The 22,149-nt window shown below is 39.7% G+C and overlaps 1 protein-coding gene across 2 annotated transcripts in view; it reads right to left on the bottom strand.

Annotated features, from left to right (window-relative positions):
- KIAA0319 (KIAA0319 ortholog) overlaps window positions 1-22,149 on the bottom strand; it is a 55,367-nt gene that overhangs the window by 32,857 nt on the left and 361 nt on the right. The window contains exons 2-4 of one of the 2 annotated variants that reach the window (XM_063159632.1): window positions 13,155-13,338; window positions 10,710-10,874; window positions 1,293-2,062 (exon numbers count right to left, since the gene is read on the bottom strand). In XM_063159632.1, coding sequence (XP_063015702.1) covers window positions 1,293-2,062; window positions 10,710-10,758 — 819 coding nt within the window. In that variant the 5' untranslated portion in view covers window positions 10,759-10,874; window positions 13,155-13,338. The remainder of the gene's footprint in view (window positions 1-1,292; window positions 2,063-10,709; window positions 10,875-13,154; window positions 13,339-22,149) is intronic. The other variant, XM_063159639.1, reaches the window with a different exon arrangement.

Raw genomic sequence — 22,149 nt, 5'->3', positions numbered from 1 at the left:
ACTTATTCCTGCCCCTCTTAGGAGCTTCTACCTCATGCCTGCATCCCTAACCAATCCTTTGTTTCCTGCAAGGGTGAGGTCCAGCAGAGTCTCTCCTTGTCAACCCCTGGAAGCAACTCAAACCAATAACCTTCTTGAAGTTATCAACAACCTTCAGAAACTTTCTGCACAGCTTTTGCCCCGCTCTCTTGCCCTCCCAGTAGGTATTGGGGTGTCTTAAATCCACCAAGAGGACCAAGGCTGTTAATAGGAGGTTCCTTCCAGTTACCTGAAGTCATCTCCTCCCAGAACTGCAGTTGTCACAGATTTCATGCAACTTTCTTATTTGCTTGCATTTTACTTCCCTACAGTAATAATAAAAAATTACCATTTTTACAACAAGAGATACTCGCTAGTTACAAAATCTTGTGGTATTTAGAGCAAGTCAGCTAAAACTGATCAATTTCCTCTTTCCTCTGGCAAGGGGAGTCAAACCCAGGGAATGCTGAATTTACAGCTGGTTTAAACTTTCAGCTGAACCCATCCCTGTTATTAAGAAACCAAGGCCCTTCGAGTGTCAACTGATCAAACTAGTTGGCATAAACAGAGAACAGGTGCACCTTATAAAAACAGAGAACAGGTGCACCTCACTTATATTGACTTACATATTGGATTTTAGATAATTAACTTATTTTTCTAATTATCAGACTCAAGGATTCTGAATACAGAAACACCTTATCCACTTTAACCTGCTGCACTCATGGCCCAAAACTGCTATCATGCCTCCTTAAGTTCCATGCCCTTCTCATGTTTTAAAAGCATTATAAAAATTAACTCAGCGCTTACACCTGTAACACCACTGTGCATTAGTAGCATGAAACCATGAAGAAGGCCTAATTTTATTGATGGAAGAGCTTATGTTCCCTGATTCTGGCCTTTGGATACCACAGGGTCTACCAGTACTGCTCTGCTAACTTCTTCCAGGGAGTCACCAGGGGTCAGAAGTGAAGAACACTGTAACACTATAACACCAGATCCAGGTTCACTAATTTGTACACTTCCAAGGAAACCTCATAGTGCCCTAAAGGGAACATTACTCCTTATCATCTGATGAAAAAAAAAATCCTTTAGTGATTCATCTGTCTCTTAAGACAATCCTCTTCCCTTCAGCCTCTTCTACACAGTAACACAACTGTAAGTCATTTGAGAGTTTTAATATTATAAAGCAATAACCTAAGATTTTAAAAGATTTGAAAACTAAAATAATTGCCAAGTAGCCTCACCATAGCCTGCTTCCTTAGGGGCAAACATACCTCTTTTTGCAAAGCATCCTCAGGTTGTGAAAGGAGTGGAACTGCTGCTTCCCTTTCAAATGTCTTCCCAGGGAGTGGTGTAATCTCCGGAGGGGACGACCTCTCTGTGGGGTGTTCATTGACGGAAGTCAGTTCAGAGCTGTTTTTATTCAGAAGGCTTTCCACCTTCCCAGCCACCCCTTTCTTTTCAGCAAAATCTTCCTGGTTATCTCCATCATCACCCGTGGAAGTGTTGAAGCCATTTTCACCTGCCACTATCAGGCCCCAGTCAGCATAATCCATATTATCCTTTTGCTCATGTTTGACGCCCACCTGAAAGGGGTCCTGCTCCAACTCTTTATAATCATCAATATATTCAGGTATCTCCTCAAGGCTGGGATCTTTGCCAAGCAGAGACAGCTTCTTCAAGCTACTCACTTCCTCTGATGGCTCATTCTGGAGTCCCACAGAGTGGACCATGCTTGGGATCACTTGGCCAAGCCCTAGCAGTGAGGCTGGCCTCTGAGAAGGCCTCAGCACAAAGGTAAGGTAGGACTTTACAGTTTCAATTTTTTTAGGCTCACAATTGTCCTTGTGTTGGCAGTTGACAATGTAACAGCGCCGTTCAAACATCCAGGACAAGTCACAACCGGAGAGGTCACAGCACGCCGCGATGCAGTCGGACACGGACAAAGCGTGAGGAACTCGCATGATTTTAGTGGTTTCTAAGTTGGGAGATATTACTGCACCTGAGTATGTGGCTCCTTCTCTGCACTGCTCACAACTGGAACCTGCAACAACACCACCAACGTAAGGCACAGCACTACATCCAAGTGATAACAGAGTTTATTGTAACCGTAAATAGCTTTCAAGATAGAGACACGTGGTATCCTGTTTAGAAGAGCTCATTTCCTTTCACTAACATCATTACTACCTTTTTAAGCATGTCCCTTTGCAGTAAAAATTGTACTTTAGAGGATTTTTCAGTGTAGGACCTTGACATATTTTGTAGAAGTAACTTTTACTCCTGTGCTACAATTCAAATACATAGAGATGAAAACAAATTGCCAATACTTAAAAACAAGAAAAGAGCAGAGAATAAAAAAAAATACAACACCAAAAAATCCAAACCAAACAAAAAAACCAAACCCAAAACCATGTGGTACCTTCATTACTTCTGCAGCATGTTCCTACTGGGATCTTTAGAAACATGTTTAGAAACAAAACTCAAATAAGATGCTGTAACCTCATTTTTTCACTTGAGAGAGAAGCGAGCAAAACTCTAAATAGGAGAAAGATTTGCCATCTCATCTGAATGTCAGGAAGAGTTCCTCACCCCAACGTACTCACTGATCTTAATATAAAACCTGGATCAATTTCTTAAACTTCTGCTGCTTTACCCACAAGTTCATGTGAAAACCCAAGAGCTTGCTCCAGTATGGAGCTCTTTTCTTCATTTCCAGTAACGCTGAAATTTTTTAACATGACATCGGAATTATTTTCATAGCACATTACAGACGAGAGTGAAATGGTCAAAAAAAGCATGAATCAACATATTACATATTCCAGTCAGTTTTTAACATCTTTTCTAGATGTTTTTTTCCCTGATTATAACTGCTCTTCATAATTCTTCTCCCTAAAATCTGATTATGTTTCAAGAAAGTTGAGTAAAGCTAGAAAATTATTCTCTTTGGTTTTCAACTGGAATTGCAATCTCAATGAATGAAACAAATGTGCCCCCACTGTGGAGCTAATACAGGAATGGAAGACAAAGCTGATTTTCCTTGCTTTCTACCTCATTATTCACAATAGGAAAAATGAAATCAAGGAGTAGGAATAGGTTGGCAATAGGGGTTAAGTCAGAATATGAGATGCAGAGATTCTCCAGCGCCACATTACAGTTCCCACCACCTTATCTGGGCTGAACTGCAGCACACTCCTTCACAATACATGGTCTGAATATAGCTATCAAAATATATGTGCAGAGTCAAACTGCCTGGGAAGAATGTAAAGCTTGCAAAGTAGGTTAGTTCAATGCAAAAAAACCCAAACAAACCCAAATCAAACAAACAAAAAAATTGCATGATATACTGAGGGACAGAGAGGGCAAGATGGTATATGATGGTTTTGCAGAGCTGGCTGTGTGGGGTAAGGAAGAACATGAAATGAAACAAATTTTAAAGAAGATTGATGATATGCAAAAATATAGCTGATTAGGAAGCTGACAAAAAGGATAAGAACTTCAAGAACCATTTTTCTGACTGCAGCTGCTCCTTCACACAGAACTAGGATGCTGTCAACTGTTCCACTTTACACTTTCAGTGAAAAAAATCTACCCAGGGAAACGTGCACTTAAAACAACCTATCCTGTTCTTATACAGCCCAAACATGAAGTATCCTTATCTGTACCCAGAAGACGCTCAAGATTTCTGCATTTTTTTTTCTGTTACACTGCATATAAACATTTTCTCTACATTCCCTTTTCCCTCCAAGAACATAAGACGGTGGCAGAGATTCAGAATTGCCATCACAAGTCTTTTGTTTAAGTTGTCTGCACAACTTAGAACAGGGGAGCCAGAAAAACTCTGGGTTAAAATGAAGTATAGGAGTCAGGCATCCCATTCAACCATTCTGTCTTTTTGCAGCTCAAATGCATTTAGTTAATCCCATAAATCAGTAGAGAGATGTGTAACAGGCCTTTAAAAAGGGAAAACAGACACATGACTCTGTGCAAATGTGTAATATCAGGTCAGTAACAAATCATTACAATGACTACTTTAGGAACAGCACTATTAATGTGGGCCAAAAAGCTCTTTTGATGGCTGTTTTCATCACCCTCCCCCTCTTTAATGTATTCCTGAAACAGAACGTGAAGAGTATGTTAAAAAAAAGAAAAAAACAAACTGAAGGTTTCACTATTTATTTGCTCAGAACAGAATGACCAATAGTTCTTGCTTAAGAGACAGGCCTACACAACTGGGACATTCCACAGCTCTATCCTGAGGCCAGTCTTCAAGTCCTCAATCAACTTCAAATCTCACTGCACCACTTTCAGTTTGACACATCAGTTATCACACTGCAGAGTCAACATCCCTCAAGAGTCATGGTGCTTTTTCAACCACAGAGAGAAACTTGTCCAGCATATTTCTAAGATGATACATGACTTTGAACCTAGATCTCCCCAAGTACGCAACCCAGCCACAAATCTTGGCTACCTGCTTTTGCAAATGTGAGAAGGTTTCATCCCAACAAGGAGCAGAAAAAAATCCCAAAGCAATGGAAGTTTCATCTTGCTTTATCTAGCATTACAAGTTGAATTGTAGCAGTAGGTGTGCAAGAAAGGATGAATTTATCAAGCTCTTTTGGCCTCATACTGGGTGTGTCCACTTCACATGAAAAATATGTATGATGTACTTAGAGAGAACTTGATCTGATCTCTAATTTCATATTCTCTTACATCTCATCTCCAGTCTGCAGTGGACTCAGAGATAGCAAGGTGTCTTATTTACAGAAAATTTACTGAAGGTGTGCAATATGAAAGGTCACTTAGTAACATTTGTATCTGCCACAGTACTACCCACTGTGTGAGATCATAGCACAACTATTTTATTTTAGTAAACTGATCTCAGGTATTAAACCTCTGTTCTACTCCAACCACTAATGGCAAAACCCAGCATCATGAAATTCTGTTTCAGTAGAACTCATTCAAGTTACCGATAGGAAGACTGATTCCCTTTATTAAAACCCCCCAAAACCCTCTGGAACATGAGTCAAAAGCCTAAAACTTCTGCAAGCAAAGTGTTTCCCTTCCTCTTAGCTGCAATCTGTTACATCTACAGCAGGACAACACTGACATATCCAGAGACCTAGTCAGGTGTTGTGGGCAAGATGGTTACCGTTAAAAAAAACCCCAACCTGTATCCCTTACCAAAATCCTAACAGAGTCACAGTGTGGAATACAGTTTCATTTTAAAGAGATTCACTCCTTTAATGAGGGAACATCCACACGTTTCTTTGAGCTTCACACTTCTGCTCCTTCACATCTTGGAGCATGAGTCCATTGATGCCAGGAGCCCATCAGGAACACAGCTCTGAGTCTGATATATAATTGTCCCCCTGTTGCAGTTGGCTGGAGACCATTCCGCAAGTGAACATGGAAACCTAAGAGTCTCTCTCCCCCGTGCTCACACAGCCATGAGCACTTGAAAGATTTGCCAGCAAGTATTCTTTTCTTTAGTCAGTCAGTAGAAAATTGACCGTGTACTAACACTTAGGTCATCACAGCTCATCACCCCAGCAGAACTATCACTCTGTTTGCTTTCCCTAGCAGCAAACACTGCAAGAAGAAGCAGAAGGAAATGGCAAGAGGAAATGTACAGTAATAGAGAAAAGCTCAGATTCAAACGTTGCACCAAGAAATGTCACATTTGACCAGAATCCCATTACCCTTTTGCTGGCAGCACAACATTGTGAGCCCACATAGCACATTACTCTCACAGCCTAAAAGCCTCTCAACTACCTGAGCATAGAGGATCCTATATCAGCTTGCTACAGGAAGAGTAGGATTGTCCCTTTTTTCTTGCCATATGCTCCATCTACTGTCTTTTAACAGCAAACTAGTTCTATTCTGGTTTTAGGCTTAGTGACCTTTTTTTAAATCTATTCAAGTAACTTTTACCTCACTTGGTGAATTTTGAGATGAAAGACATTGCATCAGTAAAAAATAAGTTTTGTTTTTTCCTACTACCATTATAACACACTGAAACAATTTTGATAAGTTTCTTGAAGCAAAATTAAAGTAAGTTTTTCATTTTAGATACAATCATCTAAGAGGAGAAATTAAAATTCCAATTATCAAGCTAGAGATAATTTCCACAGCAGAGCTATAAACCCCTGCAAAGCACACTTCATATCATAAATTATGAAAAAGGCTTATACTCAATCAGCTTTGGTAATGCCCTACAGAGGGTACTGTCCTTGAAACCAGAAAAGTAGTAGAACTGACATCTGAACATTTCAACATCTGAACTGTCACTTCATTGGTTCCTCGCAGCAGCTAACATCTCTGCACACCATGAAAGCATTTTCATTCTTTTACTTCAGGCTGCCCTGAGGCTGCCTCTCAGGTCTTTAAACACAAATACATATGCAATAACAAAGGCTATCAACAGTAAACATCTGCAAATAATGATCTGCAAAGCCTTTATGGTCTTTACAGCAGTCTTCACACTTCTTTTGTCCAGAATCTGTCAAGGCATCATAATTAGTTCAGTGGGTCTGATCATCCTTTCCAAGTATTGTTTTCATTCCATCAATTGCTATTGTCCCTGTTTGTCGCTGATAAACCAACTAAGTGCTATTTAAAAAGAAGGAAAAAAAAAGATAATAGTAAAAAAAAAGGGTAGATGCACAGCCGCAACTATTGCATCCCTCCACAAGGAAATACCAGACCACTTCCAATGGAGGCATGGACAATGCGAACTAACCTGGCATATGGCGTAACTCACTAAGATCTCAGAGATCATAATCAAGCACCACACCATCCTGTATCTCTGGAAAGACCTGTGTGAACCAGGACACTAGAACATCTAGGCATGGTAGTAAAAGTAACAAAGAATGCACCACGACCCCAGGGCAGTGGTTCCACTGTCATTTCAAAGGCACACCCACATCATAAAGTGTTCCTTGACACTCCTGGCCTGGGCTTTACATGTTAGACACGTAGGAAGAAAAGGGTATTAATATTTTTCAAAATCCAAGACCAGTAGTACTGAAACGTGTTGAAAATTGAGGGCTTGTAATATATTTAGAAACACCTTCTGCTAGAGTAAAGAAAAGGACATTGGTGAAGGCTATCAAGGAATATGGGAGGTCATATAATCTACATCTGGGCTATGTGGATCTGAAAACAGGAGACCAGATGACACAAGACCTATGACTGCAATTACCTGGTAATTGCTGTCTATATTTTTGTTGGAGTGGCTAATCTCAAAACAAAGCACACAACACACACACACAATATGACAAAACCAAGAGTCAGCCACGAGAATGCTATTCATAATATTTGCAGAAATGCATTTTAACAGCAGTATTTGCAAGGTCTGCATCATATGCCAAATTAAATATGCCTGCTCAAGATGAGAGCTAGACTTAATTGCTTCCAAGATACTGGACTCCCAGTTGCAAAGTAAACTCACTTTTCTGTGCTGGAAAACAATGTCTCCTCTTTCTCATAGAGAAAAAAGAAATTGATACCTTAACAAAAAAACATTAATTAATGGCCAGAATAATTGAAATGTATTTCAATATATGCTGCTTTCATCAATGAATGGATTCAAAAAACTGAAACAAGACTATAAGCACACTAAGGAATATGTATATGGATAAATTAGGAACTGCATCCAGAGATTTTGGAAATGAATCACCCAAAATGCATGAGATGTTGAGTGACAGAGGCATGGTACCCACTCATACCCATTGCTACACTCAGCTCAAGCCTCCTGAGAGGCATGGACGTCAGTCAGTGATGGATATCTGTATCAATCAGGTTTATGTGGCACATCTTGGTAGTAGGGGTGGGGGAAAATGGACTGCCAGAATGTCTTTGTGAGAGGACACCAGAAAATGCCCCATGTCAGGACAGAACCTGTTACAAGACTGACTCACAACTGGCTAAGGTTGAGCCAAATGGATGGTGGCTCAACACAGCTCCTCTGTGATAAAGCTTTATAAAGAGGCAAAAAGTCTGGCACAAGTGCAGCAGGCAGAAGAGAGGAGTAAGAAAATGTGAGAAAAGCCATCCTGTACACAGCAAGGTCACTGAAGAAGGGGTAGGAGGTGCTCCAGTGCCAGTGCAGGGATTCTCCTACAGCTGTGGTAAAAACCATGGTGATTCACTGCTTCATTGTGCTGCTGTGGCCCATGGAGATCCACATTGCAGCAGATACCCACCCCTAAAGCCCATGCAGGAGCCCACCTTGAACCAGGTGGGTAAGCCCTGAAGGAAGTTGTGAAGCCTTGCTTGAACTCCAGGCTGGAGCAGGCTCCTGGCCTGAACCCCAAGCCCATGAAGAGGACTCCACACAACAACACATTTTCCAGCAGGATCTGTGACCCCACAGGGGATCCTCACTGGAACAGCTTGTTCCTGAAGGACCTTCATGTGAAAAGGTGGTGTAGTTCTTGAAGAGTGTGAGCCTATGGGAAAGACCCATTGGCTCAAGAAAGAAGAAAGAATAATTGGGAGTAAAGTTGAATAAAGAAAGATGGGAGAAGTGAGGGCAAGGTGTTTTTATAGTAGTTCTTACTTCTCATTATCCTGCTCTGCTTAATTGACAATAAATTAAATAAATTTCACTAAGTCAAGTTTTGTCAGCTCTTGACTGTAACTGGAACATGAACGAGACATGACCTGTCTCAATCTCAATCTCAGTCCATGGAGTTTTTAATCTTATTTTTCTCTCCTATCTTTCTGAGAAAAGGAAGTGATAGAGTGATTTGCTGTGTGCCTAGCAGCCAGCAAAGGTAAACCTACACATTCATTAAAAGCAGTAAAACACTATTAGTCAAAAACTATCATGCACAAAATAAAACTAAACAAACATCACCTAAACAGGACAGAGCAGCCCACCTCAATTTCTTTTAATGAACCAGAGCATATTTTTCAATATCCTTCCAACATTATTCATCAGTGAGGCTGTTTCTCTCTTCTCTCAGTGATGGAGTATCAAGCCTTTCTTTCCTATATTAAGTCAGTCTTCTCCTTATTTCAAATTAAAACAAGTGTTGAGATAACCTGAGGTTTTTTAAAGAAAAGGTAACCTTTAAAAGCACAAGCTCATGGGCAGAAAAAACCTGCAGAATGAACATCTGGCAAATTCCTGAGCACCAGTCAATTCACCTTAAAGCCAGCACTGAAAAGAAGCCCTTTTGACTTAGAAGAGGTAAGCATTTACTGATACATTGTAGCAAACACATCCTGGAAATTAGAAGGAACCTCCCAGTTTAAATTAATATTAATTGTATTAAAAATACTGCAAACTACTGAGATGGAAATAAATACTAACATTTTTACTAAAATAATATGAGCTATTAGGTTATATTATCCTCTGAACACTATGAACTGGTAGTTGAGATACAGGTAGAGGCTTGAAGTACAGCCAGCATTTTGAGAGCAATGGTCTTGTTCTCAGATAAGCCAAGAGAGCATAGGAAATTTGCAATTAAAAACAGATAACTTCCTATATGCATGTGGAAGATGTTCTAATCTGCTAACAATTAACAGTATTATCACAAGCATGAAACTGTGACATTCTCTACAGGCAAATTTCAGCATTTACTGCACAATACTGTCTTCTGCTGAAGTTGCTGCGGGTTTTTTTTTTCCTAAAGATGCTAGTATAGACCCTACAGCAGGTATTCAGTATGTCATAGGAGAGGATTTATTTACAAAAAGCACACTTCTTCATTACAGCAACCAAAAACTCAGCTCCATGTTCTCTTCAAAAAGCTTGGCACTAGGAGATCCTCTTGGTGATCTTGATGATTACCTCAAACACCACCCACAAGTTCAGACATAGGTAATGACTACCCCCCTCAGCTGTAGGCTAATATCTATCCCCTTTAATCCAACTTTTCCAAATTCAGCAGTCAAATTAAGCTTTAGCAAATTAATCAAGTCTCTCTCTCATGAAACAGCTCATTCTGTTTATACTACAAGAAGTAAGAGCCAGACAGCAGTGCATTATTTTCTCCATTTCTGCTAATATGGATACTACCAGTACCAGCAGAGACAGAATTCAAACAATATTTTTATAAGCAAATAAACCCCACTTCTTAATATATTTTTCTTCAGTTATCATATCAAACTACCTGCACTAGATTAAGTCTCTCTCTGACAGAAGCAGTATCAACTATCATTCTTCATCTTTCTGGTTATGGAAATAAATTACCTATTCCTGTGGCTGAAACAGAAATGTACAGGACTTTCCCGTTTTTGAAAGGATAGATATGTTTGTAGGGAGTATGATGAGGTGAGAGATGTGAACCAGTGCACTCATGCTACTCATATATAAACCACCTTATGATAATTCAGAACAAAAATGTAGCTCACAATGCAAGCAACACATTATTCTTCAATTGCTCACCTGCAAGTGAAAAAGTGAGAAAACTCTTTGAACTCTCCCACCACCCACTCTTGCCCCATGTATCTCCCCCAAAACAGCCTGCTGAAATTGGCTTCAAACATCTACTCACAACTGCCCTCCTCCATTGCAACTTACAAAGCTGTAACTTACCAAAGCTTTTTGCACTGAGGAATCACAGGATTTCCCAACTTTTGCCTTATTCATATTTATTTCACAGCTCTACACACACTCCAGGAGTATTAAATTCATTTGTTCTGTCTGGATGATTCAAACACAGGAGAAGTACTCCTACCTGTTATTGTCCACAGGAACAGGCAGAGTACACCAGGTCCAAATGCCATGCTGCACCAGGAAGGCAGTGAAAACCACTCTTCCAGCCAGTGGTGTGGGAGTTATAGGTCTTAATGCTGGGGTTTTTTTCTAATACTGTTTAGTGCCCTGCTGTGGCCATCAAGCACTGAAACAGACAGCACAGGAAAAATTAGGTCAGATGTGAGCATTAGAATTAGAATTAATTAGAATGTCACAGTTAAAGACAATAGACAGGTGACATGCAGGCTTTATCATTACTTCCTGACTTCTTGATGGATGACATAGTAGATCAGGCATGTTGAAGATACAGAACAAGTAACCCACCTGGAAATCTTTTTCTCTAGATACACAGAAACACCCCAGAAATATTTGCACTCTTGGCCTCCAGTACCTCAAACCCCACAAATGCTCTGTCTGCAGTTATCCAGACCCTGGTTTAGCTGTAACTTCAAACTAGCAGGTACTTTTAACTAAGGAAGCACAGACAGCATTCTCCATGCTAAAATCCATGCAGTGTTAAGTCAGCTTTTGAGTGCTCAAGCTATTCTTTCCCAGCTATCAAGGCAATGCAAGCAGACATTCTTTGTCAGGACACTAAATTCTCCAAGTAAGGTATCCTAAGCAACAAATAGATGTAAGGAATGAATAGTTCAAAGCAACATTACTCATGCAAGACTCATGCAACAAAAAAAACCAGTTTAGCCAAACTCCCCCCACATAAAGGATCCTAAATGGATGCTTGACCAAGAGACACTTTTGTAAATGAAAACACAGGTAGCGTTTTTTTTCAGTGAACAGCCCTTTTCAAGGCAGAGTAGCACACATTCATTACATGACTTTCATATTTCAGCTGCCTATATCTACATGTGATAGAAACGCTGCTAACTGGCTGCTCTTGGCAGGTTCCTTGCCACACATAATTTTATATGATGAAAAACCGCCTAGGTTTTTTCCCTTGCAAAAGGAAAAATAAGTTACTTAGAAAAGCCAGGGCTGACTGAACTAGATTAGAAACCCTAGAAGCTCAGCAGTTGGACTTTTGCTCTCTGAAAAGGGATCCTTTATAGGTGGCGTGTCTCTTAAGTCCTACAAACAACTGGACTCTGATCTGTAACTTGCACTTCTGTGACTGACCACAGCTTCTGCAAAGCAAGACATGTATTTATCTCAAGACGAAATGGAGCAGATGTTTGTTTTAGATGTTAGGAGTTCTATCAAAAGCTGAGTGGATCAACTGATGGAATAAATATTCCTCCAGTTAGTTCACTAAAGAATATGGCTGCCTCCCTGAGGAAGCTGGACCAGCCCAAGCCAAGTGAACAAGAACAGGTCGCTTAACCCGATACAGAGTATAAAATCTAAACAACTAACAAAAAAATTTAAAAGACAGCAATAGGCCTGAGCTAGCTTCAACTCACATGTCCCATTCCACTGACAGAAGATACTGTGATGCTGGGATTATAGAAATCAGTGAAGGGAATCATATTGGTATTCAGGTAAAACTGCATATTGCCACTGCTACATTTTGCCAAGTATAATGGATTTTGCATTGTGATTTCAGCATACTCTGTATTGCTTCACTAAATCAGAAATCCCATGTCACAGTAAGTATCTCCAAATAATGAAGTCTGATATTAGATATTGCATTATTCTTACTCTCACTAACTTTCCAAAAGCCTGATCCTTGACTTCTTGTTTTGCTCTATCCAACATAAAACAAAATCCCCTTCCTAAGGCAGCTGCCTTAGTGAGGAGTAAGCTGGTCTCCCAACCTATTCCTATGCTGCACAATTAGAAAAATTATCTCTGATCACAAAAAAAAAATAAAAATAAACCCAAAACAACAAAATACCAGACAAACACACATTATACTGCTTCTAAGATGACGCTATTTTAATATCTGTAGTTAGATGTTCCCTCAGGAAGCAATTCCTGCCAGAGGAGCTGTGCTCCTCTGTAGCAAATTTAGTAAGGCTTGACCTGAGAAAGACCAAAAGGTTGTCTGGATGCTTCCAGGTACTACTTCTATGATACAAAATTTTCAGCAACAGGGCCATTTTTTGCTTTCTTGCATTACCTAACTGCTCCTCTGTCCTTCCATCAACTATAGCCTTATTCAGTTTTGTAGCAAACAAAAAGACCAAAAGTTCTTATTTTCTTTAAGCCAAGTCATTCTAAATGATCCAATTATGCAGCCACTGAGCAGGGTCAGGGTACAGGATTGGCAACTGAAGACAAACAAGCACTTTTGCACAAGAAGGAAAGTGTCAGTCCTGAAGGTCTCACAACATGGAGCCTTGTATTTTGATTTCACTGCAAAGGTGAAGCGAATGGAATTGCTTAATTTCATGCTGAAATACACCATGGAGATTAACACAACCCATGCACAGAATGGTTGAGGTTAGAAGGGACTTCTGTAAGATACCTTATCCACACCCCTCATGGGAGGCAGTCTGGAGTTGGCTCTCAAGGACCACATCCAGACAGATCCAGTATCTCCGAAGATGGAGACTCCACAACCTTCCTGGACAGTCTGCCTGTATATGGTCACCCTCACCATGAGAAAGTCTATTTATCCAGAGCTCAGGTTTGCAGACAGGGATCTCCAGCTGAAAAGAGATGGCTTCTTTAGCCTTTCCTTAAGCTGAATCCAGCAGCATACACTTGCCCATGTACATTTATTCTAACACATTACTCAAAGTGATTATTTTTATTTGGTGCTTTATTTCAGACACTCAAACTAAACCAAAGAGATGTGCAGAGCATATAATTTTTACAGGCTTCATCTTTCAGTGGTTTTTGAAACGTTCCTGTGGATTTTGAGAAAAAAACAGAGTAGCAGAATTATGCTATGTTCCTACTAAATATCCCCATCTTATTAGCACAAACCCCAAATACTTCATCCTTGAGGGATAGAAGAGATTATTATGGCAAGATCACAATTTCCCATACAGCCTTTTTCTTGTTTCTATGGAAATCCTTGTAGACTTGGAAAAGTTGTTAGCCACAAAAAAAAAATCACAATTTGCAGAAGAACTTACTACAGCAGATAAACGTTTCTGAGATAGTGCGCATTTGCTGTAACCTTCACCCATTCCCAGAAACAGCCAAATGGACCAGATGCCTAAGAGAGACTTTTAGTTCTTTAGCCTAAGGAAAAATGTATCAGGCTTGGTATCAGAACATCACAAGGTAAAAATTAACCACAACCAGAGGCAGAAAAATATTTTATTTATTTTACAGGCCTTTTCCTCTGCAAGGCCAACTTTACAATCTCACTGTCACAAAAAAGAGTAAAGTAGCAGCTTCTTTTTACCATAGAACAGTTTCCTGAGGAGTCCACATAATAGCAACACTGACATGAGAGTCCACATTTTAGCAACACTAAGAAAAACACTGAGAAATGGTGCAAATTATCCAGACTTTTTCAATGTTACTTGTCCCAGGTTCAGAACCAAAAGTTCCTGAAGCAAATGGTCATGGATTTGGTTGTTTGTTTTGGGGTTTTGTTTGTTTGTTTGGATTTTGTTTGGTTTATGTTGTTGTTTGTGAATTTTTAGGGGTTTTTTTGTTTGTTTTGGCTTTTTTTATAATTTATATTAAGAAAACATGACTTAACAAAGCTGCAAAATGCTAGACTTTGGACCACATGTACAATCTTCACTGAATCCTGATGGGACAAATCATGTGAGGATACAGTGAATGCACAAAAGCAGCACTGTGTCCTCCCATGCTCCATTGTGGCTCCACATCTATTGATGTTTAATTTCCACATAATAAAAGAGCTCACATTCACTGCAACACTAGCTTGTGCTTCCTGATATTAGGATCAAGCTCAGACACAAAGCACACCCAGTCACAATTCAGTGCACAGCTTCTGACCCACAGATGAGAACAAAGCTACCAGACACTGTGGGCCTCCTTAAACTGTTAAAACAGCAAACAGTGCTGCAGTGTGTGCATGCAAGGCTCCTCTTATCTTCCCCATGGTACTTTTCTGTCCCACACAAGTGCAAGTTTCATCACACAAACACAAGACATTTTAAAATTTAAGGTGGCCAGCCCTGAGATCCCTGCAATTAAAAATAACTAAGGCCACAAGATTATTTTGCTAGCTGAATCTCTATCCTTCACATATAACACAAAGCCTGTTATTTTTATAACAACACAAGCAGATAGCATTGCTGGTAATTACTTTGGCATTTCTTGGCTCTTAAAAGTTCAAGTCTGACTTGCACTCTTAGCTAGAAGAGGGATGGCAACCTTGAGCAGCAGGTATGGTCAAAACAGGTATGTATTATACATATATTGCCTTACCCTGAAAACTATGTTTTTCTGTTCCAGTTGGCAGCTTTTGACAGTTCTCAATGCAACAGGATAAGAGAGAAGTCTGAACTGATCCCTCTATACAAACATTTTGACTCCATGACCTTTTAAACATTCACAGCTGCTGATCAGGACCACATCTTTTATTAGCTAACACATGAACTACAACAGATTTCCAAGGAAAGGAATTACCTCCATATTCCTCTTCTCCTCCACGTCAAATCTCACTCTGCATTTTGGTTCACCTTAACTTTAAGGCAGACTCAAGTAATTTTCTCCCATAGAGAGAGAAAGGGGTCAGCCAAGCAGAACTATATTGCCACTTCCTACACATAATTAGGCCAGGGCCATTAGCAGCAAGAACGTGTACAGACTGAATTACCTGTGTCTGGGAATACATTCAAATCCTTCAGCTGTGGAACTGCAAAGAGAGCATAAGGTAGTATGCTGGCGCTGCACAGAAGGTGTAGCAGAATCCCTGCATGCCAAAAAAATCAGAGACAGGGACAAATGGTGCCATGAAGGCAGTCAGAGAGCACTGCCTGGCAGCAGAAACCTCCAGGAGAATGAGGGGTCTGAACACCGGGCCCAGCCACACTGGCAGCAGTGAGAAAGGCAGGCAGGAGGTCCTTGCCTCCTTGCCCTTCTGGTCACCAGCACAGCTAGGGAACATATCAAAAGAAATACTGAAACAGCATCCAAAACTCAAGCCACAGTAAAGCAAATCCCTATTTTTGAACTGACAGCATTTCCTTTATAAAGCAGCCTGGCTGAGTACATGAACACATAACCACAGTTAATGAAAGTGTCTATATGCATAAACACACACACACATACACACATATTTGTCAGCCTTTCTATTAAATGTAGTACAAAACAATCCTTCAGGAAATCCACCTCTCATGAAGAATTAAAATTAGTTATTTTATAAGTTATGGTACCTGCATTAGTACCTGAGACAGTTACTTAATAGCTGAGCATTAACATTGCATAAATACTGCAGAAGGAAAGAAAATTAAACTTCATGCCAGTAGCATTTATCCCTAGTAACAGAGAGAAATACTCAGGACACGTGCAGCCACTAGCACTTCTAACAATAACATGTGTTGCCTGAACACACATCATCAAAACTGCCACAAGTTAGGCATCTAAATAAAGGAGATAATTTTCAAGCCCTTCAGCAGATATGGAAGGTATTGCAGAGTCATCAATGCTTATGACCTGTGCAAAGTCACCTTCCTCTCACACAATTTGCTAACTACTGTATCTATACTTGAAAACAAAACCATGACTTCTGATGGAATGTTATTATAGCTGCAGGGTATAACTATAATTGCAAATGTCTCTCTGCTTTATTAACAGGGTCTCCCACAGGTCTTAGTGAAGGCTGACATTAGATTGGTATTACATCCAAACTCTGTATCAATTTCCTCAGTCAGGTCCAGGACACAAACGGCAAGGTAACGGTGATAGAACAACAAACTGAATATCTGAATATGTTCTCCCATGTTCAGCTGGATTGGATATGTGCTCAACTAGCTCCACTGGTAACCACAGCTCTGTCAACTGCTAAGTGACACCAAACAGCCCGACAAAGAGTAAAGAGCAGTGCTGCACAGAAGGAGCAATTTTATTATACAAGATCACAGGAAATCTGCTACAACATTTCCTTCATTACAACTGGGGTGGAGAGTGCAAACAATAGTGGAAATGCTAAAGCTGAGAGGGTTAGCAGGGGTATATGGGGTGAAGAGCTATTGAAAAGGAAGGAAATATTCTGAGCCCACCAATGAATGGTGGAGCTACTCTGCTAAGGTATAAAAACACCATAATTAGTGTCAGGATTGACATGTTTCATGATTGTTACTACTTAATTTTCAATACAGACATTTGCATAGCCCTGAGGTCATACAGCCCAGCAAGGAGGGAAGGCTAATCAAAAACTAACCCTTAGGAAAATTAATAGCACAGAGTGAGATCAGTAAACACCTGAGAGCCTTTCCTCAACAGGCCAGACACATCAAAATACCTCTCTTCAGAAGGCAGTCAAACTGTTGGACAGCTCCTCTATACCATTATACTCAGTTTCCATTTGTTTTCCACTTTCACAAGGACACAGAGGACAGAGAGAACTGATAAGTGAGGCAATCTACAAACATGTACTCCACGATGAAAATTAAGTGAGACCCATAAAGGAAGAGCTTGAAAGAATAAGATGGTATCTTGTGCCTTCCACAGCGGAGGTAAAGCAACCTTGCATAATCCTCTGGATTTTCATCTAGCCTGTCATTAGCCTTTCACGAAGGGTAGTTCAGAATGAATCTATCTATCTATCTATCTATCTATCTATCTATCTATCTATCTATCTATCTATCTATCTATCTTCTAGTACTGAAATACTTTTTTCCCAACAGGAAAACAGGTGACAGAAGAAAACTATTCAACGGGTGTACATAACATCTGTTTTGAACTTTGGATGGAAAAAAGCAAAATCAGATTTAGCAAACTGCCTGCCAAAAAGACACGTACAACTGCAGAGAAGATGGTAGAAATCATCTTCAGTTTGCAGACTCCAAATTTTCTGCTGCCCAACTGCTGACTGAAGGCCTGTGTGACAAAGTTGTGTGGTCTCAGTCGACTGCCAGGTTCCTTCAAGTGCCATTCTGGCAGAAAGCAATTACACACAGCAGGCTGCAGTGCACAGCAGGCTCCAGCTTGGTACTGAGGCATCTCTGGGCAGCTCAGGGACAATTTGCAAGTGCAGGCTGATGCTTCCGGAGAAACTTGAGGAAATTAAAAGGAGAGGTGCAAGAAAGATTCTCACATGGATAGTTTAATCTGGATCACATAATTGCAAAGAACACAAGAATGTATTTATTTTGCACTTGCTCGAGGTCAAAAATGACTATATTAAAGCTATGAAAAGCTTTGCTATAGCATTGAGCTGCAACTAAGAGCAATTTTTTTCCACTTACATTCTACATCCTCAAATTAAAAGGAAAAATTAATTGATTCAAAATGCCATTATTAAATTGCAGTTCTTAGGATTTTGACAAATTTTCTTAAAGTGCCATTTCCTGAACTACAGTAATTACTGAAAAAGTCTCAATCTTCAGTAGGGAAAAAACCCTCTCTCTACCAAAGAGAAAAATCCCACAATTTAAACCCACAAGATTCATGGTTTTCATAGATTGGTAAAGACCTTAAATATTGCCTTTTTTTTTTTTAAGAAAAACTTCATGGGGCAAAGTCATGACCACATTTAAATCTGTGCTAGGATTTAGATAATCTCTTTTATGATAACTTCAACTGTTGCAACTGTTAATTCTGATATTCAGTATCTAATACTTAAAAAAAAAAAAAAAAAAAAAAAAAAAAAAAAAAAAAAAAAGAAAAAAGAAAAATTACTGTTCTTGTAACATGATCTCTACCTAAGCATCAAACTAGTATTTGCAGACTGGTGACCAAATTTTCAAACATACTATGCAGGAACCCCAGACACTGATCTCAGAAGTGCTGAATACAGAGATGATCACACTTCAAAGGAAATGGCAGACACTTTCTATCTTTGAAATGTAGAGGACAGCTGTCACATAAAAAATGAGGGTGTCTCAAAAAAACCCAAGTTTATAAGTAACCTCAGTCAAAGCAACACTAGCTACAGAAAGAGTTGCAAAAACATCTATGTTATTGTCCAGTGCAATTTGTTGCACTTAAATTAATGACTACATTTTACTTTGACACTCTAGCAATAATAGCACTCACAAGGCAAACACTGTGAAGAAAGACAATGCAAAACTACTACAGTAAAATTTAAGTTTTACTGTAGAAGTTGTCTGAACCCATTTCCCTTACAGGAGATTCAAGCTTTTTGATTTATGGCCTTCAGGTGATAAATACTATCTTCATTAATGAACAAAGCACCATACAGTAGGAGAAATGACAGCCTGACACTTGAAGTCAAATGGATGCACTAGGATGTTAGATAATGTTTTTTGTATCATGCTATGGTGTGATAAAACCAGACTTAGAGGTGCATCTGGTTTATGAAATCTTTCCAAGCTTACACAGATTGATTGGCAGAGACTGGATCAAGAAATATAAGTATTAACATCAACTAAATCAATTAACCATTTCTGAGATTAGAGTACTGAACTCAGTGACTGCCTGAGATAAAATAACACACACTGCAGGAAAAAAGCTTGCATAAGGGGCATGGATACAACAGCAGATAGCCAGAAAAGCCCCAGTCTTTCAGATCAAGTACACAAACATTCTCTCCATTTGTCTTGCTATTTTATCACCTTCAAGAAAAGAGCTTTAGAGCAGTTGGATGCTGCAAATCCATTTCTAGACACGGGGAAGTCTTTTGACCCACATGAAAAAGGCAACTTTTTATGCCCATTGTTAGTCTGCTGCCCTGTAGAGAAAAATCTTGTCTGAAAGATTTTTTTCACTTATATACCCTTTAAGCCATTCATTGATTTCAACCAGAGAAGAACTGATTACCAGAAGGCAATTAAATTCTCATGACTTTTGTAAAATAAGCTAGGCCAGAGAAAACAAAACTGCAATTTGAACATCTTTAGGCTCAAACCTCATACAATGTGCCATCCAGTTTCCATAATTGAAAATGGCAGCCCATGTGTTGTGAAATCAGTCCAGTCTGTGGAAAGAGGAAGCAGCGTGGCAAAAAAATGCAGAGGTACAGGGAAAGACAATGAAAAAAATCAGGTTTTGACCTCAATACACAACTTTACAGAAATTTTAATTAACTCTGCTGTTCAGGAAATCACTTGCTTGTAATAAACAGCTAAAACACATGTGCACACACAGACTCCCCTCAGATGCAAACTTCTGGAGCCCAATCTCAGATAACTGAGTGCATTTTACTTCTCTAAAATCCATCTGTATTTTATGAGGGGAACTCCTTGCAACATGCAAAGCAATTAACAAACTGTACAGAGAACAGATTTATCAAAGAAAATACATTATGATAGGAAATAACCTTTGAACTGTCTCTTCATCAAGGTTAACTAGCCTGAAAACTGGCATTAGCCTTACAACATTTATATTATCACCAACTGGACTGACTCAATTCCAATCTGCTCAGTAAAAAATCACATCACCCTGAAAAATACTCAAGTGGTCATACCCTGGCATCATTCAGGAAGAGATTAGATGCTTAAATGGAAAAGCAACTATATCTGCTGTTAAATTAGATTATAAATTTGTACAGAAAGATACCTTGTGGCAGAAATTGAAAGCTAACAGCCTGACAGTAGGAAAGATTTCTCCCTATGGGTACAATATCCATTACAATGGTTTTTGCCTTCTCCACTGTCCTGAAATTGGAGACTGCTGGATATGCAGCACTTGTTCACAGCTCTACCTTTAATCACTGGTCTTCCATTAAGGATATACATTTAGTACTTCACATACTTACATATCAAAACTAGCATACATAAACCTTTCCCACACACTAAATAAAAGATCTGTAAGCAAACCTGTACCACTGGTATGCGTGGAAGCCCACAGAAAGCCTTTTCCAACATTGCAGAAAGTACAGCTGGGAAGGTTTAGAAAGATTCCACCTGAAACAGATATTGTGTCTTTGCACATGGGTAGGAGAGAGAATAAACTGTTTTTAAAGCATTCCTGATGGAGATTTCACTAGCAGGTTCAGAAACCTGCCCATGGTAACTCCTCCATCTTCATGCCACTGAAATTAGCAGCCAGCTCAGACAGCATCCAAAACCAAAGTGGTGAGAGGTCAACACAATGCAAAGCTCAACCAAACTACAGCATCTCCAGGTCACCAAAACTTTGTCACCTCATGCAGTTTGTTACAGCTCACTGATACACAGCTAGTGAAGATGAAACAGATTAATAGTTGCATGTGTTCTCTGTGGAATCTGAAGTTTTCAGAAGTACTGCTTCAGGCCTCCACCACAGTATTCCCCAAAGGACATGGTGGGGAAAAGACTAAGCTGGGCAAGAAATCCCTGCGCACAGCATCCTCGACAAACCACCATGATCATGATTCCACTTATCTTAAACAATGTAAAATCCAGGCTATACTGCATTCTCCACTGCCTTGTGCTTAGGGAAAAGCATCAGCCCAAGAAGCTTGTACACACCACTCTCACCTTACCTGCACCACTCAGACCTACAACATGCTGAGCAGCTCACCTCCCATCATCTAAGTTACCAAAATGAGCATAGACAATATCACCTATTAACTCTGGTTTCTACAGATTCAAATTTGGCTCAACACAATGTCTAACTGTGAAGTATCAACTGCAACAGTTAAATTTTGTAAAGCACAAGGATACTTACATGATACTTACATTTCTCAGAATTGTGTGGCTGAGGATCAGTCTCCAACTACAAGACATTGCAAAGGCAAAAAGAGATAGAGAACCTACCCCAAAGAGTTTAATATATCAACTGCACTATCTTGTCATGCAGTCAGTGTGAGGAACATGAGAGTGTTCCTGCAGTATAAACAGATAAGGGAGGAACAGAGGGCAAAACAGTTTGCATTTCATTTTGTTCCCTCAACTATCTGACTATTCTGCAATAGGTGCTTGAAGGGGGTCAGGAGAAGGATGGAAATGTTTCTGTATAGCAACCATCATGCAGATAACACCCAAAACTGCAGTGATATAAAAATCACACATAGCACTTTCTCCTGTTTAAGCTCTGTCCTACTGCTCAGAATGCAGTCTAACAAAGCCTTTCACATACTACACATTAGCACCATTCTCAGCAGGCACATAAATACACGTCTGGGCTGTAACAAAAACACACTTTGACAGAAGACTGGAGGGCAGCTTCGTGAGAGCAATATTCTTACATTCCTCGGATATATAAATATCAATATATACACACACACAGAGAACAACATAAAGCTATGATTTCTGATCTCGAATTCACATAGCTAAATGCACATGGATACCTAGGAAATATGCTATCAAAACTGATCCTTCATACGTAAATAAATGCATCTATCTGCCAACACGCACACTCGTTTCCCCAAAGCAGCCCACTGTTGTATCTCCCCACGCTCCCGGCCTAACAGGTCGCACAGA

This window comes from Melospiza melodia, chromosome 1 (assembly GCF_035770615.1).
Source record: "Melospiza melodia melodia isolate bMelMel2 chromosome 1, bMelMel2.pri, whole genome shotgun sequence".
Lineage (NCBI taxonomy): Eukaryota > Metazoa > Chordata > Aves > Passeriformes > Passerellidae > Melospiza > Melospiza melodia.
The sequence above is the reverse complement of the archived record's forward strand: the minus strand, read 5'-3'. Positions and strand labels throughout refer to the sequence as shown.